The sequence below is a fragment of the Lacerta agilis genome, chromosome 8, assembly GCF_009819535.1.
Source record: "Lacerta agilis isolate rLacAgi1 chromosome 8, rLacAgi1.pri, whole genome shotgun sequence".
In the NCBI taxonomy this organism is placed as follows: domain Eukaryota; kingdom Metazoa; phylum Chordata; class Lepidosauria; order Squamata; family Lacertidae; genus Lacerta; species Lacerta agilis.
Window position 1 is genome coordinate 17,523,251 of NC_046319.1, and position 18,014 is coordinate 17,541,264.

Sequence of the window (18,014 nt, forward strand, 5' to 3'; positions counted from 1 at the left end):
AGAAAGTGACTATCATTAATACTAAGTTAACGACAAGGGCATAAGGCAGGTAACAGGCATAGATATTGCGTATAAATTGATAAAACTGAGGTTGGAGGGGATCCAAACGACATACTCTAAGCAAACAGCCCCTTCCCTTCTGAAGCAGAGGGATGACAATACTCTAGGCAATAAACCATGTTCTAGAAGACCAAGCTACCACCTCCTCACACTCCACTTCAGGTCAACAGTTCATATGACCTGAGGAATAATCCAGCCCAACTCCGGATGTGGGCATTTCTTAGTTAATTTGAAGTTGCAGTTTTGACTCCTGCTTGTAAGAGTTGAGGGCAATGTACAATAAGGTTGGCTGCCATTTTGGAACCATTATGATCTCAGTTCCAACTTGGGAGAGAAAAACAAGCGGCCCAAGACAACTCATGTCAAACTGCTTTATTACATCTTAAATAACAGTACATTTTAATATAGTATCTATCTTGCATCCAGCTTTCTTGAAGTACACTGACTTTAAAATTAAATACAAAAGGTGAAGGATACAAGGGTGTGGAGAAAGCTCTACTGAGAATAGTTCCATAAAGGGGGGAGGGCGCAGGGGAAGAAGAGGGGTATTTTCTTCATTTTTTTAAAATGCCAAATCCAGGCCTAAAAACGCACAATTACAGCACATTTTGTACAGTGTTGCCAGAGGGAGGGTGGGGAGAGGAAGAGACACACCCCAAAATGGATAAAAGCCATTGCTGTAGCAAAGGGGTGGGTGGGGGGAGAATTCCAGTAAAGTAAAAAAGAGAGGAACAACGTTAGACAGAGTAATTTGCTGCGCAAAACGCTGTTTAGTTTTTTTGTATTTTTCTTTCATTTTCAAAACACAAAGTCAGAAATGGTTGCTTGTTAGGGGAAAGGAAAATCTAACCTGATAAAAAGGGCTCCTTTGACTAAAGTCAACAGGCTGTTAGGAATTTAAAAGCATGTTATTCCCCTCCCTTCCCCACCCTAGAATCAAATCTACAGTGATTGTTTAAAATAAGTGGTTGGGTTTTTTCCTTTTCCTTTCAAATTAAGAATAGTGATTTATCTATCACACTACTCCAGAATGTGCATAGCTCAGTACTTTTCATCCTTTTGTTTTAATGCACAGAGTAGCAACAGTAAATGAGGAGATCAGCAATGGTTACAGCTTTTTTCCAAATAAAAAACAAAACAAAAAACAGGTTATTTCTTGAAAGAAAACACATAAGGACACATTAGTCTCATATGCACTTGAGCATTTCTACAGCATGCGATTCTAAAGAGTAATCCAACCCAATATGGCAAACCAAAACAAATTTTCTCTCTTTCCATTGTTCTTGTTTAACTTAGAAAGTTTTTTTAAGATCATTATTTCCAAAAACATTAATTTGTACATTGTTTCATACACAAAGAATTGATGGAATAGCCAAGCGCTGAACAGGTTTCTCTTTTCAACACCTCCCACCCCCCAGAAAAAGCCCAAATCCACAGAATCTTGTTTATTTATTAATATTATGGGGTAGTGTTAGGCTATAAAGCACCCTCCAAGTGGGCATAAGAAATCCATACTATGCCAAAATAAGAGAGTAATAACATGTGAGGTGGGGTGGAAAAAACTAGAGTTTGCATTTTGTTACCCATAAAAGGTGATTTTTAAAAAAAACATTCAATACCATGTACAGCGTGTGCTTGGTTATCTTAACATTATCCTATATATGCAGTATTTGTGCAACAATTTGTGACACTAAGACAGAAATAATAATAATAATAAAAAGACTTCAGGGACTAAATTTACAGCATTAACAATCCCAGAGGTATCTGGGTTTGGACTCCCTTGTCTTGGCTTGGCTCAACAATTGACCATAAAATCAAATTGCACGAAAGAAAAAAAAAAGGAAATGGAAATATGGACAAAAAGTAGATATCAACCCTGCTACAAACACGACTTCAAAGTTTGAAAGTGAGATAAAACAAGGCCCTCCCACCCCAACTCATAAAGTCAGTAAAACCAAATCAATGGTTTGCAATCTTTAAACTACAGTGAAAGTTAAAAGTTGTCTGCTTCACAATGATTTTTTTTCTCTTTTTTTGTCTGGACATGCTTAAACAAAGTGTGTTTTTTTCCTTTAGTTTTCTAGACGAAAGGTGGTCCCAAAAGGAATGCACAATTTTACTTCTTTTTCTACTTTGTATATAACCACAGAAATTCTTCTTTTAGAGATAATTGTGCTCTTCATTTCAGCAGTAGGAGACGTGAAAGATCTTGCCCTTTGGTGGCTGGGTAAGATGGGAAGGGGGAGGCAAAGGGGGGTGTCCAAGTTAGTATGGTTGGATTGGATACATTATTTTAAATTTTCAACCGTTGGAAAAGTCTTCCAGTCAGCGTGGAGTCCACTGCTATTCTGACACAGAACACATACAAAAGGTTTTGTTAATTATCATCATCAGTAACTTCTAATACTAATCCTTTTCCCTCTCTTCCAAATTATTTTAAAACTAAGCTGGACCTTGCATTTATACATTCCCCCCCCCACAGGTATTAAATCTATTACCCTATTCATTTCCTATCACAAGCTAGTTTCACAGCTATGTAACAATACAACACATTTATTTACACACAACTTGGAATTCTCTCAAGCATCAACTCAGCATGTTAAGAGAGGCCCCAATTTACATTAACAAGGACATTTAATCTGTATTAGGTACTCTGGATTAAATCATTTTATGGACACTAGGCTGCTTCTACACACAGCTAGCCCACACCTGCCTGGGTATGAGAAGAGTTGGGGGGAAAGATATTTCAATGTGAACACTCTGGAATGTCTACATGTAAGAGCCCCGCTGGATCAGACCAAAGACTGATAGTCCAGCATTCTGTTTCGCACAAAGGCCAACCAGATGTCATTGGGTAGCTCAGAAGCAGGAGAGGAGAGTAATAGCACTCTCCCACTGTGGTTACCCAACAAGTGGCATCCTGAAGCCATCAAGCTTTGTAAGCCAATGAGCACTTTACACTTCATGAACAACACATCCCAATCATAGAAGCCTAGAAAGAGGAGACAGCCTCCGTGTGTGAGAGAAAGGGGTGGGGAGAGAGCATGTTTTTATTTTTATTTTTAAGGTACCTACAGACTTTAGTTCCAGATCTTGAGGAAGCTATCCCACGATCCTGTTGCCACCGCCATGCCATCATCAGTTACACCTAAGCAACTGACGCGGTTATCATGGCCAGCTAGGACACCTAGAAATTGACCGGAGAAACAAAAGCAAAAGAGTTTCAGATTCTGCATGTTCCAATGTCAAGAGAAATATGCAAAAAATAATAATAAATAAATAAGTGTAAGTGGAGCCTGTTACTTGGCTCCCAGGATTTAAGTTGTTCTTTGGTAATTGGGAGAAAGCAACTTTCAATGACAGTGATGTACAAGCGCTCCCTTTTCAACAGGTTTACTCAGCTGCTCCACAGTCTGGAGGTTCTTTATGCACATGGCAATGCCCCAGATGTACAAACCTCTCTGCTAAACTGAGTGAATGGAGAAAGCTTTGGAAAAACATATCTCTTTGCACATCAAGTGCTGCCCATACTATGACATTCGCAGAGAAACTCTTGTACACAGGAACTCAATCAGAGTTGTTCTGGAGCTTTCAATTAAAGCAAGCGAGTACAAACAAATGGCAGCCCATCATGGTTCCAAGCCGGTTGTCACACTAAAAAACCAAAGAGTGAAGCCATCTGCGTAAGGCATAAAAGGGCAGCTACAGAAACCTCAAGGAAGTCTGAGTCAGCAGCATCTAAGCCTCAAGCACCAGAATCCTACACATTATGAGAGATAGCCCAAGCCTGGAGACCAATGGCATGTTGGAGAATACAGTCGAACCTCTACTTACCACCACCTCTTCTTACGGTCATTCCAAGTCGCGACTGTGGCAAACCTGAAAGTAACCGGCGGGTTTGCCGCCGTTTGCACATGCGTAGAAGCGGGCAATTGCCGCCCGCCCCTGCGCACAACGGCGCCTCTCCCAGTGACCCATTTCGACCTCTGGACAGACTTCCGGAACTGATTATGGTCGCAAATAGAGGTTCCACTGTACATGCTGCCACACAGAAACCAGGTCCAAATGACAGGGAGATATTCTGGTGCAGATAATTGTCAAAATGAGAAGGGTGTTTATGACTGAGGACAAAGTATGTATTAGCTTAAGCTCACTCAAGAAACTAAAGTGCTAGCAAGGACCAGCTGCTGGAAGGGCTGCTCTGTTACGATGTAGCATAGTAAAGAGGCAGCTTTCTTTTAAAGAAATCGCCATGTTCTTCCACATTTCTTCTCTTCTTGGAACAGTAATATCAAGCAAACAAGTACTGGCTCCTCTGTTGTGGGAGGGTGTGGTTTCTGGGGCTACACGACAGATTCCCCCACCGTTATAATTAGTAAATACCAAAAAAGAAAGAAAGAAAGAAAGAAAGAAAGAAAGAAAGAAAGAAAGAGTGTCAAGTTAAGGTACATGAACAGTGGAAGCTCTAGAAACAATGTTTAAGGGCAGGAACATAAAATAAATTCTATTAAGAGAGGGAGTATTTTGCTGAGCGCAGGATTTTAAGTTCATAAAAATCAGCAGCTACAAATCATTAACTGAAAGTTACTGGTACCTTGCTTACAAACAAACAAACAAACAAACAAACAAACAAACAAACAAACAAACAAACTCAGTGTGAATGCCCAGAGGAATACTAAACATCAGTTAAGTATTTCTATGCAGCAGAACTGCCAATTCTTCATATGAATCATCATGAGGTAATGTCAAAACATTAATATCGCACAGGTGCTAGTTCTTTGGAGCACTGGTGGACCACTTCCATTTTGTTAGCCGCAATATGGAACATGCACGCGAGCTCACACACTCATCCTTTTGCTCTCTGAGGTCCAAAGTGTGTGCTTATTCCCCCACGCTCACTTTCTGATTTCTTCTTTCCTTACCTTCTCCTACCACACAATTTACCAAAATGTTTGAAAATGATTGATTATGCAACTGAAGCCCTTGCATGGGAATATATATATTCAATCCCAAGTGTTGCATTTGAAAGGAACATAAAGCTTTTAGAAATACATCAAATCAATTAGAGATCAGCAGTGAATATGGACTTCAGGTGTCTGTTTGTAGAATCTAGGCTATTTCTGTATCTTATTTGGATCATTACCTGCCCAGAATAGACAGGCTGAGTAGGTACGATATGGTTTTATATGGATTCCCACAGCTACCATCTCGATGTGATGTGGTTCAGGAAGATTTGAACCATATTATTTTGCTGATTGTGTAGCTTGACTTCAGGTTATTTTTTACCACTGCCATGCCTTTGCTAGGCCCAGGGTGCCCCAGGTTAGCACTCAAATTACCAGAGGGGAGTGGCTGTCTTAACTTTTGTTTCTGGATGCTATAGGGGGCCCCCTAATCTGACTAAAATTGCAGTAAATTCTATGTGGAGCTGCCCTTGAAGACAACTTGGAACCTTCAATAGCAGCCAAGATTTCTGCTGGGGTTCCGTTTAGATTGCATATAACCTATTTTAAAATAGCTGCACTGATTGCCAGTTTGTTTCTAGGTCCAATTCAAGGTGCTCACACCAGTGTTTAAAACTCTGAATGACTTAGGCCCCAATACCTGAAAGACTCCCTCCTTCCCCACAGACCCTCTTAGGGGCTAAGAGCAGCAAAAGGAGCCCTCTTGATCGTTCCTCTGCCCTCAGAGGCTTGGGTGGTGGTGGTCCAAGCCCAGCAGAGGACATTCTCTGTGGCAGCCCCCGAGTTGTGTAACTTCCTCTCTACAGAGGTGTGTCCAACACCTTCATTATACAGTTTCTGGTGAATGTTGAAGACACACCTTTTGAACCTGGCTTTTCACCCTTGAGGTATTTTTAGGACCCATGTTATTTTTGTGATTGTTAACTTGTTTTAAACAGTTTTAAATATTGTGTCATAATGGTGTGACCTGCCCAGGGTGAATGTTAGTATAATAGTAATAATAATAATAATAATAATAATAATAATAATAATAATAATAATAATAATAGGCAAGTGTCCACTCAACAACTGAGCACTGCCTTAGTTCTCTATTCTTCTCCATCTTGTTGCTTACTTCACCCTCTTTTGTTCAAGCACCCTGCTTGTTCCATAATCACACACATTTCTTTCCCCAGTCCCTATTTTTAGTCCAAGGGACACTAGAAGCATTACCTGCTCTGTCAGCTTTGAGTGTGTCCCACACATTGCAGTTGAAGTCATCATAGCCAGCTAGGAGGAGTCGGCCGCTCTTGGAGAAAGCTACAGAGGTGATGCCACAAATTATGTTGTCGTGGGAATAAACCATCAGCTCTTGGTCAGCACGGAGATCAAAGAGCCGGCATGTGGCATCATCAGAGCCCGTGGCAAATGCATTGCCATTTGGGAAGAACTTGAGGAAAAAAAGAGAAACAAGGATTTAACACACAGGAAAGATGATCTAGTCTGGAAGAGGCTTCAACAACAGCTGGGAAGCTGTTTCAAGTTCCATCAAGAAGATCTCATGATTTTCCAATACCAGAATAATGGGAAGATATATGTAAATATTTGGGTTGAGCTATTTATAGGAGCAATTTAATGTAATAAGAAGAAGGATGTGTTCATTTTTCATATGGAAATATGGGGTTGTATCCAGCATAGCTGGATAGTACAGTAATGCATTCTGTCAATGCAAGGATTTCCACTTGTGCAATAGAACTTCCCCACACTCCTCTCCAAATGTGGGGAGGACACAGGGCATGCACAGGGAGCGCAAGCAAGGGGGTGATGTTCTGCTGGGCAAGTGGAAATTAGCTGGATACCACTCATGGAATAAAGTAATTGTTTTTATGATCAATTGTGGAATAGTATTTTACAAATTAATAAAAAATACAGTTTACTAAGATGTCCATAGCAACTGCCAGCCACCTGCTATGCATGAAGACAGACACACTGTCAAAATCCCATCTCCGCCCCATAAAGTTCTTACGTACACAGATGGCATTGATGTCTGATTCATGGCCAGTGAAGGTTTGCCGGCACATCCCTTCTCGGACATCCCACAGCTTTGCAGAGGCATCACAGGCACCAGAAACAAAACATTTGGAATCAGGAGCGAGGGACAGGCTCATGACATCTCCGGTATGACCAGTAAATGTGGTTGTTTGCTGGCCTGTTTCTATGTCCCAAAGGGCGCTGGCGGAGAAAAGGTTTAAGGAGAATCCAAAATGAAAAGGGTGACCATCATAGGAAAACAGACAAGCATTTATATAGTGCTACAGAGTGTTCCAATAGTTTGTTTGTTTACATATTATTAACTCGGTAACAGAAATCTAGGAAAAGAAAAGCAATATTAGGAAATAACACTAGGGAAAATAAGGCCAAGACATTGTGGTTTGTCTAAAATAGTGGTTCACTTTGGCCTTGCTTGCACTGAGGTGGTAGGCCTTCATATGGGCATACCACTACAGATTAGGACACACATGATAGGAGTGCTCTTCCATATTAAAAAAAAAATCCTCTGGGGGGAAAAAGAGGCCCTTCAGGGTGCAGAACTATACTAGGAAGTACACTCTCAGATGAACATATAACAGACAGAGGGGTAACATGAAGATCTGTGGGGAGTTTACAATAAAAAATAAAAAAGTGAATCTGCCACCTTAGATACCAGCATGTTTTGAAGATCCAATGAAAACATTCTGAACACACAGGCAAGTAGACTTTTTCCAGATGGGAGACTCGTTTTCTTTGCAGTTAGAGCTCTCTTTCTCAAAGGAATTAAGAGCCCTAAGAAACTACATAAGGTAGCGACCATTTTGCGCACATTCAAGGCGTGTGCAACTGTGCACTCTCACATCGCTGCGAACCCAGAAGTGGCAGGAAATGGGGGCAGGGGAGAGCTTATACATGCTCCGCAGTCACACTCAATGTCCTGGAACCCAACCCCACACAAACAAAACAAATATGTTTTATTGACAGCTGGAGCACCCACCTCAGTGAAGATTGCAACGGTACAGCAGTAAAAATATTGACTCTAGGCTACAAAACTCTTAAGGTGGCAGAAGACTTGAGTGGTTTTTTTAACTTCAGTTTTCTGAATCTATTTATCCTAACATTAAATGTGTATGCCACATTCGCACATGCAAACAGGAATAGCATTCATGGGAAGGAAAGGTATGCTTAAGCTGTCCTGTTCTCTGACCGGCAAGTCCTAAAGATCAATGCTTATTAAATCTCCTCGCTAGTTGAAAGGGAGCAGACACTAGAGAAAAGGCGCTTCCTAAGTTTGTTTAGCATATAAGCCAATCTCTACAGTTACATTATTGGTGTGCACCTTACCAGGTGGTATCTCCAGAGCTGGTAACAATTTGATTATCATCCACAAAACGGCAACATGACAAGTAACCTGTAGCAGGAAGAGGATTAAAAAGGAAAGAAATGTGATTAAATATGGACAATTTCTTTTTGCATCTCACACCCACTGTTTTTGATATCTTCCACCTTTTTTTCTTCAAGAGCAAGACGAAGACGTAGGCAAGGGCCAAGGGACCCCAAGCATCTTAAACGTATTTCGGGAAAAGCTTTCACACAGTAAAGTATTATAAGAACATAAGAAAAGCCCTGCTGGATCAGGCCAAAGGCCCAACTAATTCAACACCTCTGACAGCGGCCAACCAGATGCCCACAAGCAGGGAGCTGAGCACAACAGCATTCTCACCACTTATGATTTCCAGCAACTGGTATTCAGGAGCATACTGACTCAAAACTCTTGAGATAGAACATAACCATCCTGGATCGCATTCAATGATAGCCTTATCTTCCATGAACTTCCCTAATCTTCTGTCAAAATGATTCAAGTTAGCAGCCACCATTGCCTCCAAGGGGAGTGAATTTCATAGCTTAAATTACATGCTCTGCCATGCATAATTTTACACACCTCTATCATGCCCTGCCTTACTTTCTTTTTCTTCTAAGCTAAAAAGCCCCTACTATGTTATAACCTTTTCTCACAGGGGAGTTGCTCCATACCCTTGATCATTTTGGTTTCTCTTTTCTGAACTTTTTCCTGCTCTACATCGCAGTATTGCTTCTTAGATTCACAGATTAAACACATCAACTTCTGAGGCCTGGTCCCATAGCTGTTACTAACATGACTGGCCACTTTGCCCTCACCCCAAGCTCCTTGAACTGTGTTTGTAATAAACTAGTTATATGGACAGACCAATTCAGCAGAGACGGTAATTCCAGAATGCAAAGGCTCCGGATGCTTTAGAAAGTAGCTAGCGCTGTGTCAAACAGGAGTTCACCAGAAGTACAGGCCTATCAGGTGTCCTCTCCTTATGCTCAAAGAAAAGGTTGATCAAACGAAACAAAAATCCCATCACAACAGCTATTCTCTCTTTTTCTCTTTTGCCTCCTACGAAGAGCTTTTCTGGTGAACATGATTTGCCTGCGTTATCAAAACTGCCAAGAATCAGTTTCAACTGCTCATAGGTACCTATAATAGCACAGCGTTCCTATGAAGCAGCTAAAAGACGATGCAAGAAATGCACCACAAACACCAGTTTGAATGCGGCATTTGTTATTCATTACATTAAATTGAGAGTTCTGAACACTTTGGCTTTGCTGGATTATAAATAACTGTTCATTGCCGAGTAACCTTAGTTCCCCTCTGTGAGCAGTTTTCAGAGAGCTCCCTTTAGCCTGTATCAGTAAAGCCTTGCAGCGGTGGAAAGCCAGCAAGACACAGAGCCCGCCTGAGGTTTCCTCTTAAGAACAGTTAAAGGTTTTTCCGGAGCCAAGCTGGCAACCTCTGGAGGAAGAGGCCTCTGCGCTTGGCCGCACCTTGAGATTTTGTTCTTTTACAGAAACAAAAGACAGCGTAAAATTGTGACATAGCTCTGGGAGAGGGGGCAGGAATCTGTAACCTTGCAAGATGGAATTCTTCCTGAGCCAGTTCTCTTCTGCAGCAAATCTGATGTATTAATACTGATTTCAGGACCAAACTGAAACTTTGTGAGGGCTTCACTGAATGTTACATATGGTGCCCATTAGCATAAAAGTATGCTAAGGAGCACCAGCATCTAAGTAAAGGCAGGAAACTTGCCCTCAGTTCCGAAGTCCACACAGGCATACATCAACACCAGAGGACTCAGCATATCTAAGAGACTAGCTCTTTTGCTATATCCCTCTGCTGTCCAGATGAATATCTACACCATGAAGCAGCTACACAATTATTCCCCTTTCCAGGGAATCCTGGGAACTGTAGTTTGAGGGTGGAGTAGGCATCTTCAACACAGAATTCTCTGACCTCTCAACAAATTACAGCACTCAGGATTCCTTGGAGGTAGTAATGCCAGTTAGCTGGCACACAAACCATTTAGTTCATAGTGGAAAAATGGGCATAAAGCAGCACACACAGAGAGACCAACCAAAGCCTGACAAAAGTTCCAATAATACATTTGCAACTTTGACCAAAGTGAAACAGATGCTCAGTCTTTAGAAGAGAATACATCAGGATTTTAATCTATTAAATAAAGGAACCTGACCATGGTACTGGAAAATAAGGAAACAAAATGCTTAAACACCTATCATAATGTTTACTACATAAATATCACTTTTAGTTTATATAGTGTTGGATTTGGCAATGTTTGCTTTTTTAAAAAGACCAGTTTGGAGAGGAATGTCTAGACAACAAGATTTACAGAAGACAATGGAAACCATTAATGCTTTTTATTAATGTTACTGCCTGTAAAACTATGGATATATTGCTAAATTTCTCCCCTAGCTTTTGTTTTCTAAGGTGAAAATGCAGGGAGGGGGAAGGTGGCAGAAATAAATATCACTAGGTTGGTGAAAGCCATCTGTCACGCACAAGCAAGATGTAAGCCAGTCTTTCAAGAGATGCCACAGAGAGAGTGGGACACTGTTTAAAAAGACACGTTGAAGGCATGTTGTAGAGCTAACTGAAGCAAAAACACACTCACCTGTATGGCCAGCCAGTTCACGGCTTACACGTACATTGCCTTCACGTGTTTTCAGGTTGTAAATGGAACAAATGTTATCAAGACCACCGCAGGCCACATAGTTTCCAGATGGAGCATATGCGCAGGTCATTACCCAGGATGAACGCAGGGGAATAGCATGGACCTAGAATGGAAAAAAGAGGGGGGTAAAGCTGCCATTTTGTTAGGTTCCTTGCCCATTATCAAGAGGTAAAGAAAGGTGGCCAACCCAGGCTGTAGATTTCTTTTCCTTTGCTAACAGTTAAATGCAGTGTAGTGGGGGAGAAAAAAGATCTGACTTGGGGGGGGGGGGAGAGAGATAACCCACCAGAAAATTCTCCTGCAGAAACCCCACTGAAACAAAAGTAGAACTGTGCAAAAGGTTACATGCTCCAGAATACAGGTGAAACTCGAAAAATTAGAATATTGTGGAAAGGTTCATTTCTTTCAGTAATTCAACTTAAAAGGTGAAACTAATATATGAGATATATGCAAAGCGAGATATGTCAAGCCTTTATTTGTTATAATTGTGATGATTATGGCTTACAGCTTATGAGAACCCCAAATTAACAATTTCAACTTTGGGGTTTTCATCAGCTGTACGCCATAATCATCACAATTATAACAAACAAAGGCTTGACATATCTCGCTTTGCATGTCATGAGTCTATCTCATATATGAAACTCCAGTAGCTAATGAAAACAATTGCTTACATAAATGGACTTTTCCACAATATTCTAATTTTTCGAGTTTCACCTGTAAATATTAATTGTCAATTTGTATACTGCCTTCCAACATTTGCAGAACATCCCTAAAAAAACATTTTTAAAACAATACAAGAGGCAGTGAAACTCTAAAGATTGCTAGGAAACAACAGCAGGAAAGGATTATTTCCATCATGTCCTGCTTGTGGGCTTCCCATAGGCATCGGGTTGGCCAATGTGGGGAACAGGGTGTTGGACTACATGGGTCTTTGGTGTGATCCAGCAGGCTCTTCTTGTGTTCCTGTATACAGTACTAGACAGAAACCTGGTTGTAAGAAATAGCTACATGCAGTAGATTAAGTTTACAAGAAACAGAGTCCCAAGCTCTATGTTCACATGGTGGTTGCAAAGAGGATTTGAGGATGGTTTCAAATTGTCCAGCCAAGGCCATATTTTTGGATCCTGCATCTATTATTGAAAAATTTCCCATTCCCAGCCATCAATATCACATTTTCAGAAGCCCGGGCTTCTGTGCTTTTTCCCCCCAACCCCAACTACATATTATCATAGTCTGCATTTGAAATTTCTTTTGCTTTCATTTCCGCATTTCAATTCTAAGCTTTTTCAACTCGGCTTAATTCTACCTTTTCTCATCAAAACTTCCCCATCTTTCATGCTTATAAGCTCCATGAGCCAGGGGTGCTGCATTTATTTGTGTGCCCCTGAGATTTACTATGAAATAAAGCCCTTGAAGTTTTTTTTTTTCCATTTTCTCTTTTAGGGATTAAAAGAAGAAAAAAATCAAAACCCAGCACATGTTAGTTGAGCACATCACTGCAATAGGTGTGATGCTTCATTACTAAAAATACAGCTATTTAATCACCAAAGAATATATCCCCTCCCTGACAGCCAATCAAGTGGTTGCTCATAACCACATCACTGGAAGAGGACAAGTTTTTTACGGGCATCTACTTTGTTAGGACCACCATCGCATCCAGCACAAGTGCAAGACTGCTTAGCTACAGCAGTGTTGCTAGAGATATATTTAGACATGACTTCCTATGTGTAATCTAGCCAAAGACTTATAAAAATACTAATCTAAAACTACATTCTGGTTATTGCAGAACTGTCTTCCAATTTCCTGGGTTTGATTTACTGACAAAAGTCTCCTTATCCTTTTTTGGCGGGACTGGGAGAGCAAGGGGGCGAGAGATAAATAGGACGATAGCCTGTAATTTGACAGCAGGACTCTGGTAAGTTTTCCATCTCGGAACGTTTGATCTTCTTGGAGGTATGCAATTATGCTTGATCACACGGGAGGACGAATACTGGGGAACTGCACAGTCACTTGACTTTCATAATACTGTCCTGAAGCATGTGGACGGCATGAGCAAATATAGAATATTGGGGAGCAAGTGTTAATTTCTCCCCCCCTCCCTGCCCACTGAAACAGGAATGTGGTGAAAAGTAAAACTGTAATGCAGATTAGTTACCTCATTACAATCATAGCCACAGGGTAATTTTTCTCCCCTATCTTTTCACTGTAAACATAAGGGTTCTGATCTGCTGTAAGTGACTGTAGTAAGTTATTATAGACCAATTAATGTGAGGTGCATTACTTAGAAACACTCCATGACATTCTGCAGTGCCCCAGAAATTCATAACATGGTATCTGCTGCTAACTATTGCCCACAGGCAGGTGCCAAGAGAGCAGGGCAACTACAGATGGGGGGGGGGGGGAAGCAACAGGGTTCTCTAAGCCAGTGTTTTTCAACCACTGTTCCGCGGCACACTAGTGTGCCGCGAGATGTTGCCTGGTGTGCCGTGGGAAAAATTGAAAAATTACTTTATATATAGTCAATATAGGCACAGAGTTAATTTTTTTAACATTTTCTAATGGTGGTGTGCCTCGTGATTTTTTTCATGAAACAAGTGTGCCTTTGCCCAAAAAAGGTTGAAAAACACTGCTCTAAGCCCTCTTCTGTTTCCCCCACCATTTTTACCCATGGGAGGTTACTAGTGACAAAATGGTTGTTCTATCATTTGCAAGGGCAACAGCAAGGAGCTGGTTAGCTCTTCTACATAGCGAGAGCTTAAATACCGGTAAGAACTGCCTCACGCAAACCATTAGGAATTTTGAAGGTTCTCCCAAGTTAATGCCCTGTTGCTACACTAATTTCTGGCATTTTGGTTCCAAAAGTTGTAGATACAACTAAAGGTAAAGCTTTTTCTACTTAAAATCTCATGAGCCCCTAATCCTTAGGCATTAAGGTGGCATTGGATGCCCATTGCTCAGGTTTTCAAGCCTCTGACCCAATGAACTCCTGGTATGCACACCTCATCAAAATGCATGTTTCTGCATTTATAGAATTTGACTAAGGTTTTTTTCCCCCTGATGACAAATGCAAACTTAGATGCCAAGATTTTAATAACCTACACTTTAGCAGCCAATGAGGTCAAGTTAAATGTAGGGACAGTGAATCCCCAGTCCAATATAGTTAAATCCATTGTTAAGTGGACTTGGGACTGTTCCTTGAAAAGAATTCCCAGAGATCACCCAAAGTCAGCACTGTCCAAAGTTTGCAGCCACACCCTATGCCAGAAAAAATCCAAAGATGAATCCAGCAGTCTACATTACACTTACTCAGGACCCCAGGCTCTCAATTTGCCAATATTGGTGAGCAAGGAAGAAATCCCTAGAAGCATAATCAGTATAGGGGCTAGGGAACACATTGGCTAACTTATTATGCACAGGTGTGGATACACATGGGTGTAACAGCCTTTTTTCATGCGCAGAAAGGCTACCACATCTGCCTTGAGCCAAAGTCACAAAGTGGTCAACAGGTCAATCTCCATCCTCAAATGACATTCAAAGGTCATCAAGTTTGGTCATGCTGAATTATCCCCTCCACATATGGGCCCTACAACAGGTGCTATAAAGTGTTATTCATTTCTCTTTGTTTTGGGGTTCATGTTCTTGAAATGACATATTGGACAGCCTCTTTGCTATCTATTCCTCCACTTCCCAAGAATGGGAAGCTGGGTGTGGAGTAGACAGATCCATCCATTGTGCATTTCACCTATTTAACTTCCCACATTAACTCCTAGGTACACTGTTGGATTTCTCCTTCCCGTCCCTCTATTTTTTTCTTCGTAACTACTATTAAATTCTTGACAACTATTTTTTGTTAATGATTTTCTTTCTTTTTAAAAAAATTCACAAGCAATTTCTATGCTCAAGTCAATTCCTGGAACTGGAATGCTTTTCATCTCCAGGAAGGTCATAACATTCCCACCCCACCCCACCCTGGTTTGGCCTTGCCTTCTTCCATTTGCCAGCTCCATTCCCTGCTGATGAAAACATCACTTCATGGTTAAGTCCAACTTTCTGTTCTTGCCTAGTTATACTTTTCAGCTCATAAATCACTACAGCGCTTGCTTTCTCCTTTCAGTACTCACACAACTAAATGCAAAATCACTTAGTGTTTAACCACTGTTAAAGGTGTTAAGCCTGCTATAATCAAGATCCATGTCACATGCAACTGCACCCAGGATGCCAAGGTTTATCTTGGGCATCCCCATCAGTTTTCACTATAAAGGCCAGAACCACACAAGCTATTCTTTGCCCCACACAGCTTATGTCTCTAAGAAAACAAACCTGCTACTTAGCTTCTTTCTTCTCATCTCCCAAAGTGGGGGGAGGGGGTGGACGGGACCCTGAGCTATTACTTTAGTCTATGATTATTCTATATCTGCCCCACCATAGGATGCTTCTTTCAGAGAATAAAACAAAAGCTGAACAAAAATACACAATCTGAAGGATTCGTTTTATTAGTGTTCTTCCTTTAGTTTGCTTTTCCTCCCTTACTCAAGTTGGAATTAAGTCACTGAACCTTATTAATTGCTCTCACCTTGTTTGTGGTGTAGCTGTCCCAAATGATAAGCTTGCCATCCTGTGATGCACTAACGAGAAGCCTGGAAGGGCAGTTTAGGGGAAAAGAGATGAAAAGTTAAATGTAAACAAAGCATACATCAGAAGTGCAGGAAGACAAATTACATTGGAATACATTAGTCTTAATCAATTCAACAGTATATTTTGATATGCAAAATGCTATACTCCCATTATCATCTAAAGCTGCCATTGAAAGTCCTTTTTACATATTGAGAAATTGAGGCAGTGGGATCTGCCCAAAGTCATCCAGGGAGCCCATGAGGGAGTAAATATTTCAACCAAGGTTACCCACTGATCAATAGACTGAACTGGCTCTCATTGTGAATGTTGCCAATATAACACGTATCCTACAAAACTGTATTAATGGAAGCAACAGGCAGAATTCAACTGGAAGTATATATATATAATATAATTTATTATTTATACCCCGCCCATCTGGCCGGGTCTCCCCAGCCACTCTGGGCGGCCTCCAACAAATACCAAAATACAATACAGAGTCACAAATTAAAAACTTCCCTAAACAGGGCTGCCTTTAGGTATTTTCTGAATGTCAGGTAGTTGTTTATTCCCTTGACTTCTGACGGGAGGGCGTTCCACAGGGCGGGCGCCACTACCGAGAAGGCCCTCTGCTTGGTTCCCTGTAGTTTTGCTTCTCGCAGTGAGCGAACCGCCAGAAGGCCCTCGGCGCTGGATCTCAGTGTCCGGGCTGAATGATGGGGGTGGAGACGCTCCTTCAGGTATACAGGACCGAGGCCGTTTAGGGCTTTAAAGGTCAACACCAACACTGACATACTTCCTCTAATGTACCATCTTCCCAGGTCTTTTCTATTCTTAAGGATAGATCTAGGGTTCTGTAAGGTGCTTAAGAGTAGTGCAGATTATTTAACTTGAACAAACAAGCTCAAGTGAATTAATAAGATTGCTTTCATTAGATTAAAGCCCTCTCCTCCCCATCAGCTTCTGCTGATTTAATCACTATTAACTATGAGCAGACAAATCTACTATATACAAATATTTAATTTTTTTAAAAGTATAAGAACATTGATTGTGCTCTGGCAGTCCAGGACAAATGCATATTCACCCTGCTGACTGCCAGCTTTGGATCTCTGAATATTTAGAAGTGTGAGAGCTTCAGAAATATTATTTTAAAATAATTTTAGAGCAGCCATAAGGCATTTTCTAAATGTATTTTTTCCACGCAAGGAGAAACCAGCATATGAAAATGGATTTCAGTTTTGCTGCCGGCATAGATGAACAAATGTTACTAGTTTTCAGTGTTGCTCAATTCCTTTGGTACTAGAGTAGGGCAATAGAATTATGAAATTCCCTATGAAGTAACTGCATGCACTTTTAAACACAAGACTAAGTGGTGGTGCTAGCGGGAAATCTCTCCTGCTAGGCAAACATATGGCCCTTCAGAACCTTGCCTATGTAAAATGTAAACCTATCCCTTCTGCAGTTGTGTAAAATGTACATCTATGTCTTGGGTAAAAGGAAACACATTTTGGGGGTAAAAGTGACATCTTCAAGTGGGAATCCAAAAAAATGCCAATTTTAGGTCTGCCAGGGCTGTTGGAAAGTAGAAACTGGCAGTCAGTCAGACAGACAGACACACACACGTGTTACTGTTGCAACGGCAATTTCTGGACTTAGTTATCCCTTGTTATCTTTGCCTTCTTCATTTCACCCTCCCACCACTAGTTTATTTCCTCTCCCTCCTCCTGTCTACAGTCTGCTTCTTAAATTCCTTCAAGCAAGGACCAGTCATTTATTTATACATTTTTATCCCGCCTTTCCTCCAAGGGGCTCAAAGTAGCATACATCATCCTTCCCCCCCACTCCATTTTATCCTCACAATCATTAGGCTGAGAGGTTGTGATCAACTCAAGATGGTGCTTCTGCAGCACAGGAACTCACCTGGAATCAGTGCCCCAGTGCATTGCATAAATTTTAGCCAAGTGTCCCCGCAGTGTTCTTCTAGTGCGCATCTGAATACGACCCACGGGATCAATGTTGGCTGTGATCTAAATGGGAGGTTAATTGTACATACTTATAACTGTCAGCTGCAAAAGCATTTCCTGACTGAAGAAGCATTAACTGAAACTACTTTCTCTTCTTGAATTTCTTTCCCTGTTGCACCAAAGAACTTGACCAAAACACCTTACTAGATACTTTGAAAGGTGCTTACCACTGCTTCTTCCCAAACAAGCTTCTCATTTCAAACTTCTAGTATAAGCATAATTTATCAGAGGTGGGCAACCTGGGAACCTCTGGATGTTGCTGGACAACATCCCATCACCTGACTATTGGCTAT

At 41.1% G+C, this 18,014-nt stretch overlaps 1 protein-coding gene across 7 annotated transcripts in view; it reads right to left on the reverse strand.

Annotated features, from left to right (window-relative positions):
• Window positions 1-417: 417 nt before the first annotated feature.
• The window catches only part of GNB1 (G protein subunit beta 1), a 75,294-nt gene continuing 57,697 nt past the window's right edge, over window positions 418-18,014 (reverse strand). For 2 of the 7 annotated variants that reach the window (XM_033156369.1, XM_033156367.1), the window contains 8 exons: window positions 17,618-17,724; window positions 15,660-15,723; window positions 11,027-11,189; window positions 8,379-8,445; window positions 7,034-7,235; window positions 6,237-6,453; window positions 3,136-3,247; window positions 418-2,408 (listed from right to left, as the gene is read on the reverse strand). In XM_033156369.1, the coding sequence (XP_033012260.1) occupies window positions 3,141-3,247; window positions 6,237-6,453; window positions 7,034-7,235; window positions 8,379-8,445; window positions 11,027-11,189; window positions 15,660-15,723; window positions 17,618-17,724 (927 nt within the window). In that variant the 3' untranslated portion in view covers window positions 418-2,408; window positions 3,136-3,140. Of the gene's footprint in view, window positions 2,409-3,131; window positions 3,248-6,236; window positions 6,454-7,033; window positions 7,236-8,378; window positions 8,446-11,026; window positions 11,190-15,659; window positions 15,724-17,617; window positions 17,725-18,014 lie in introns of all 7 variants that reach the window. The other 5 variants (XM_033156372.1, XM_033156368.1, XM_033156373.1 and 2 more) reach the window with 5 other exon arrangements.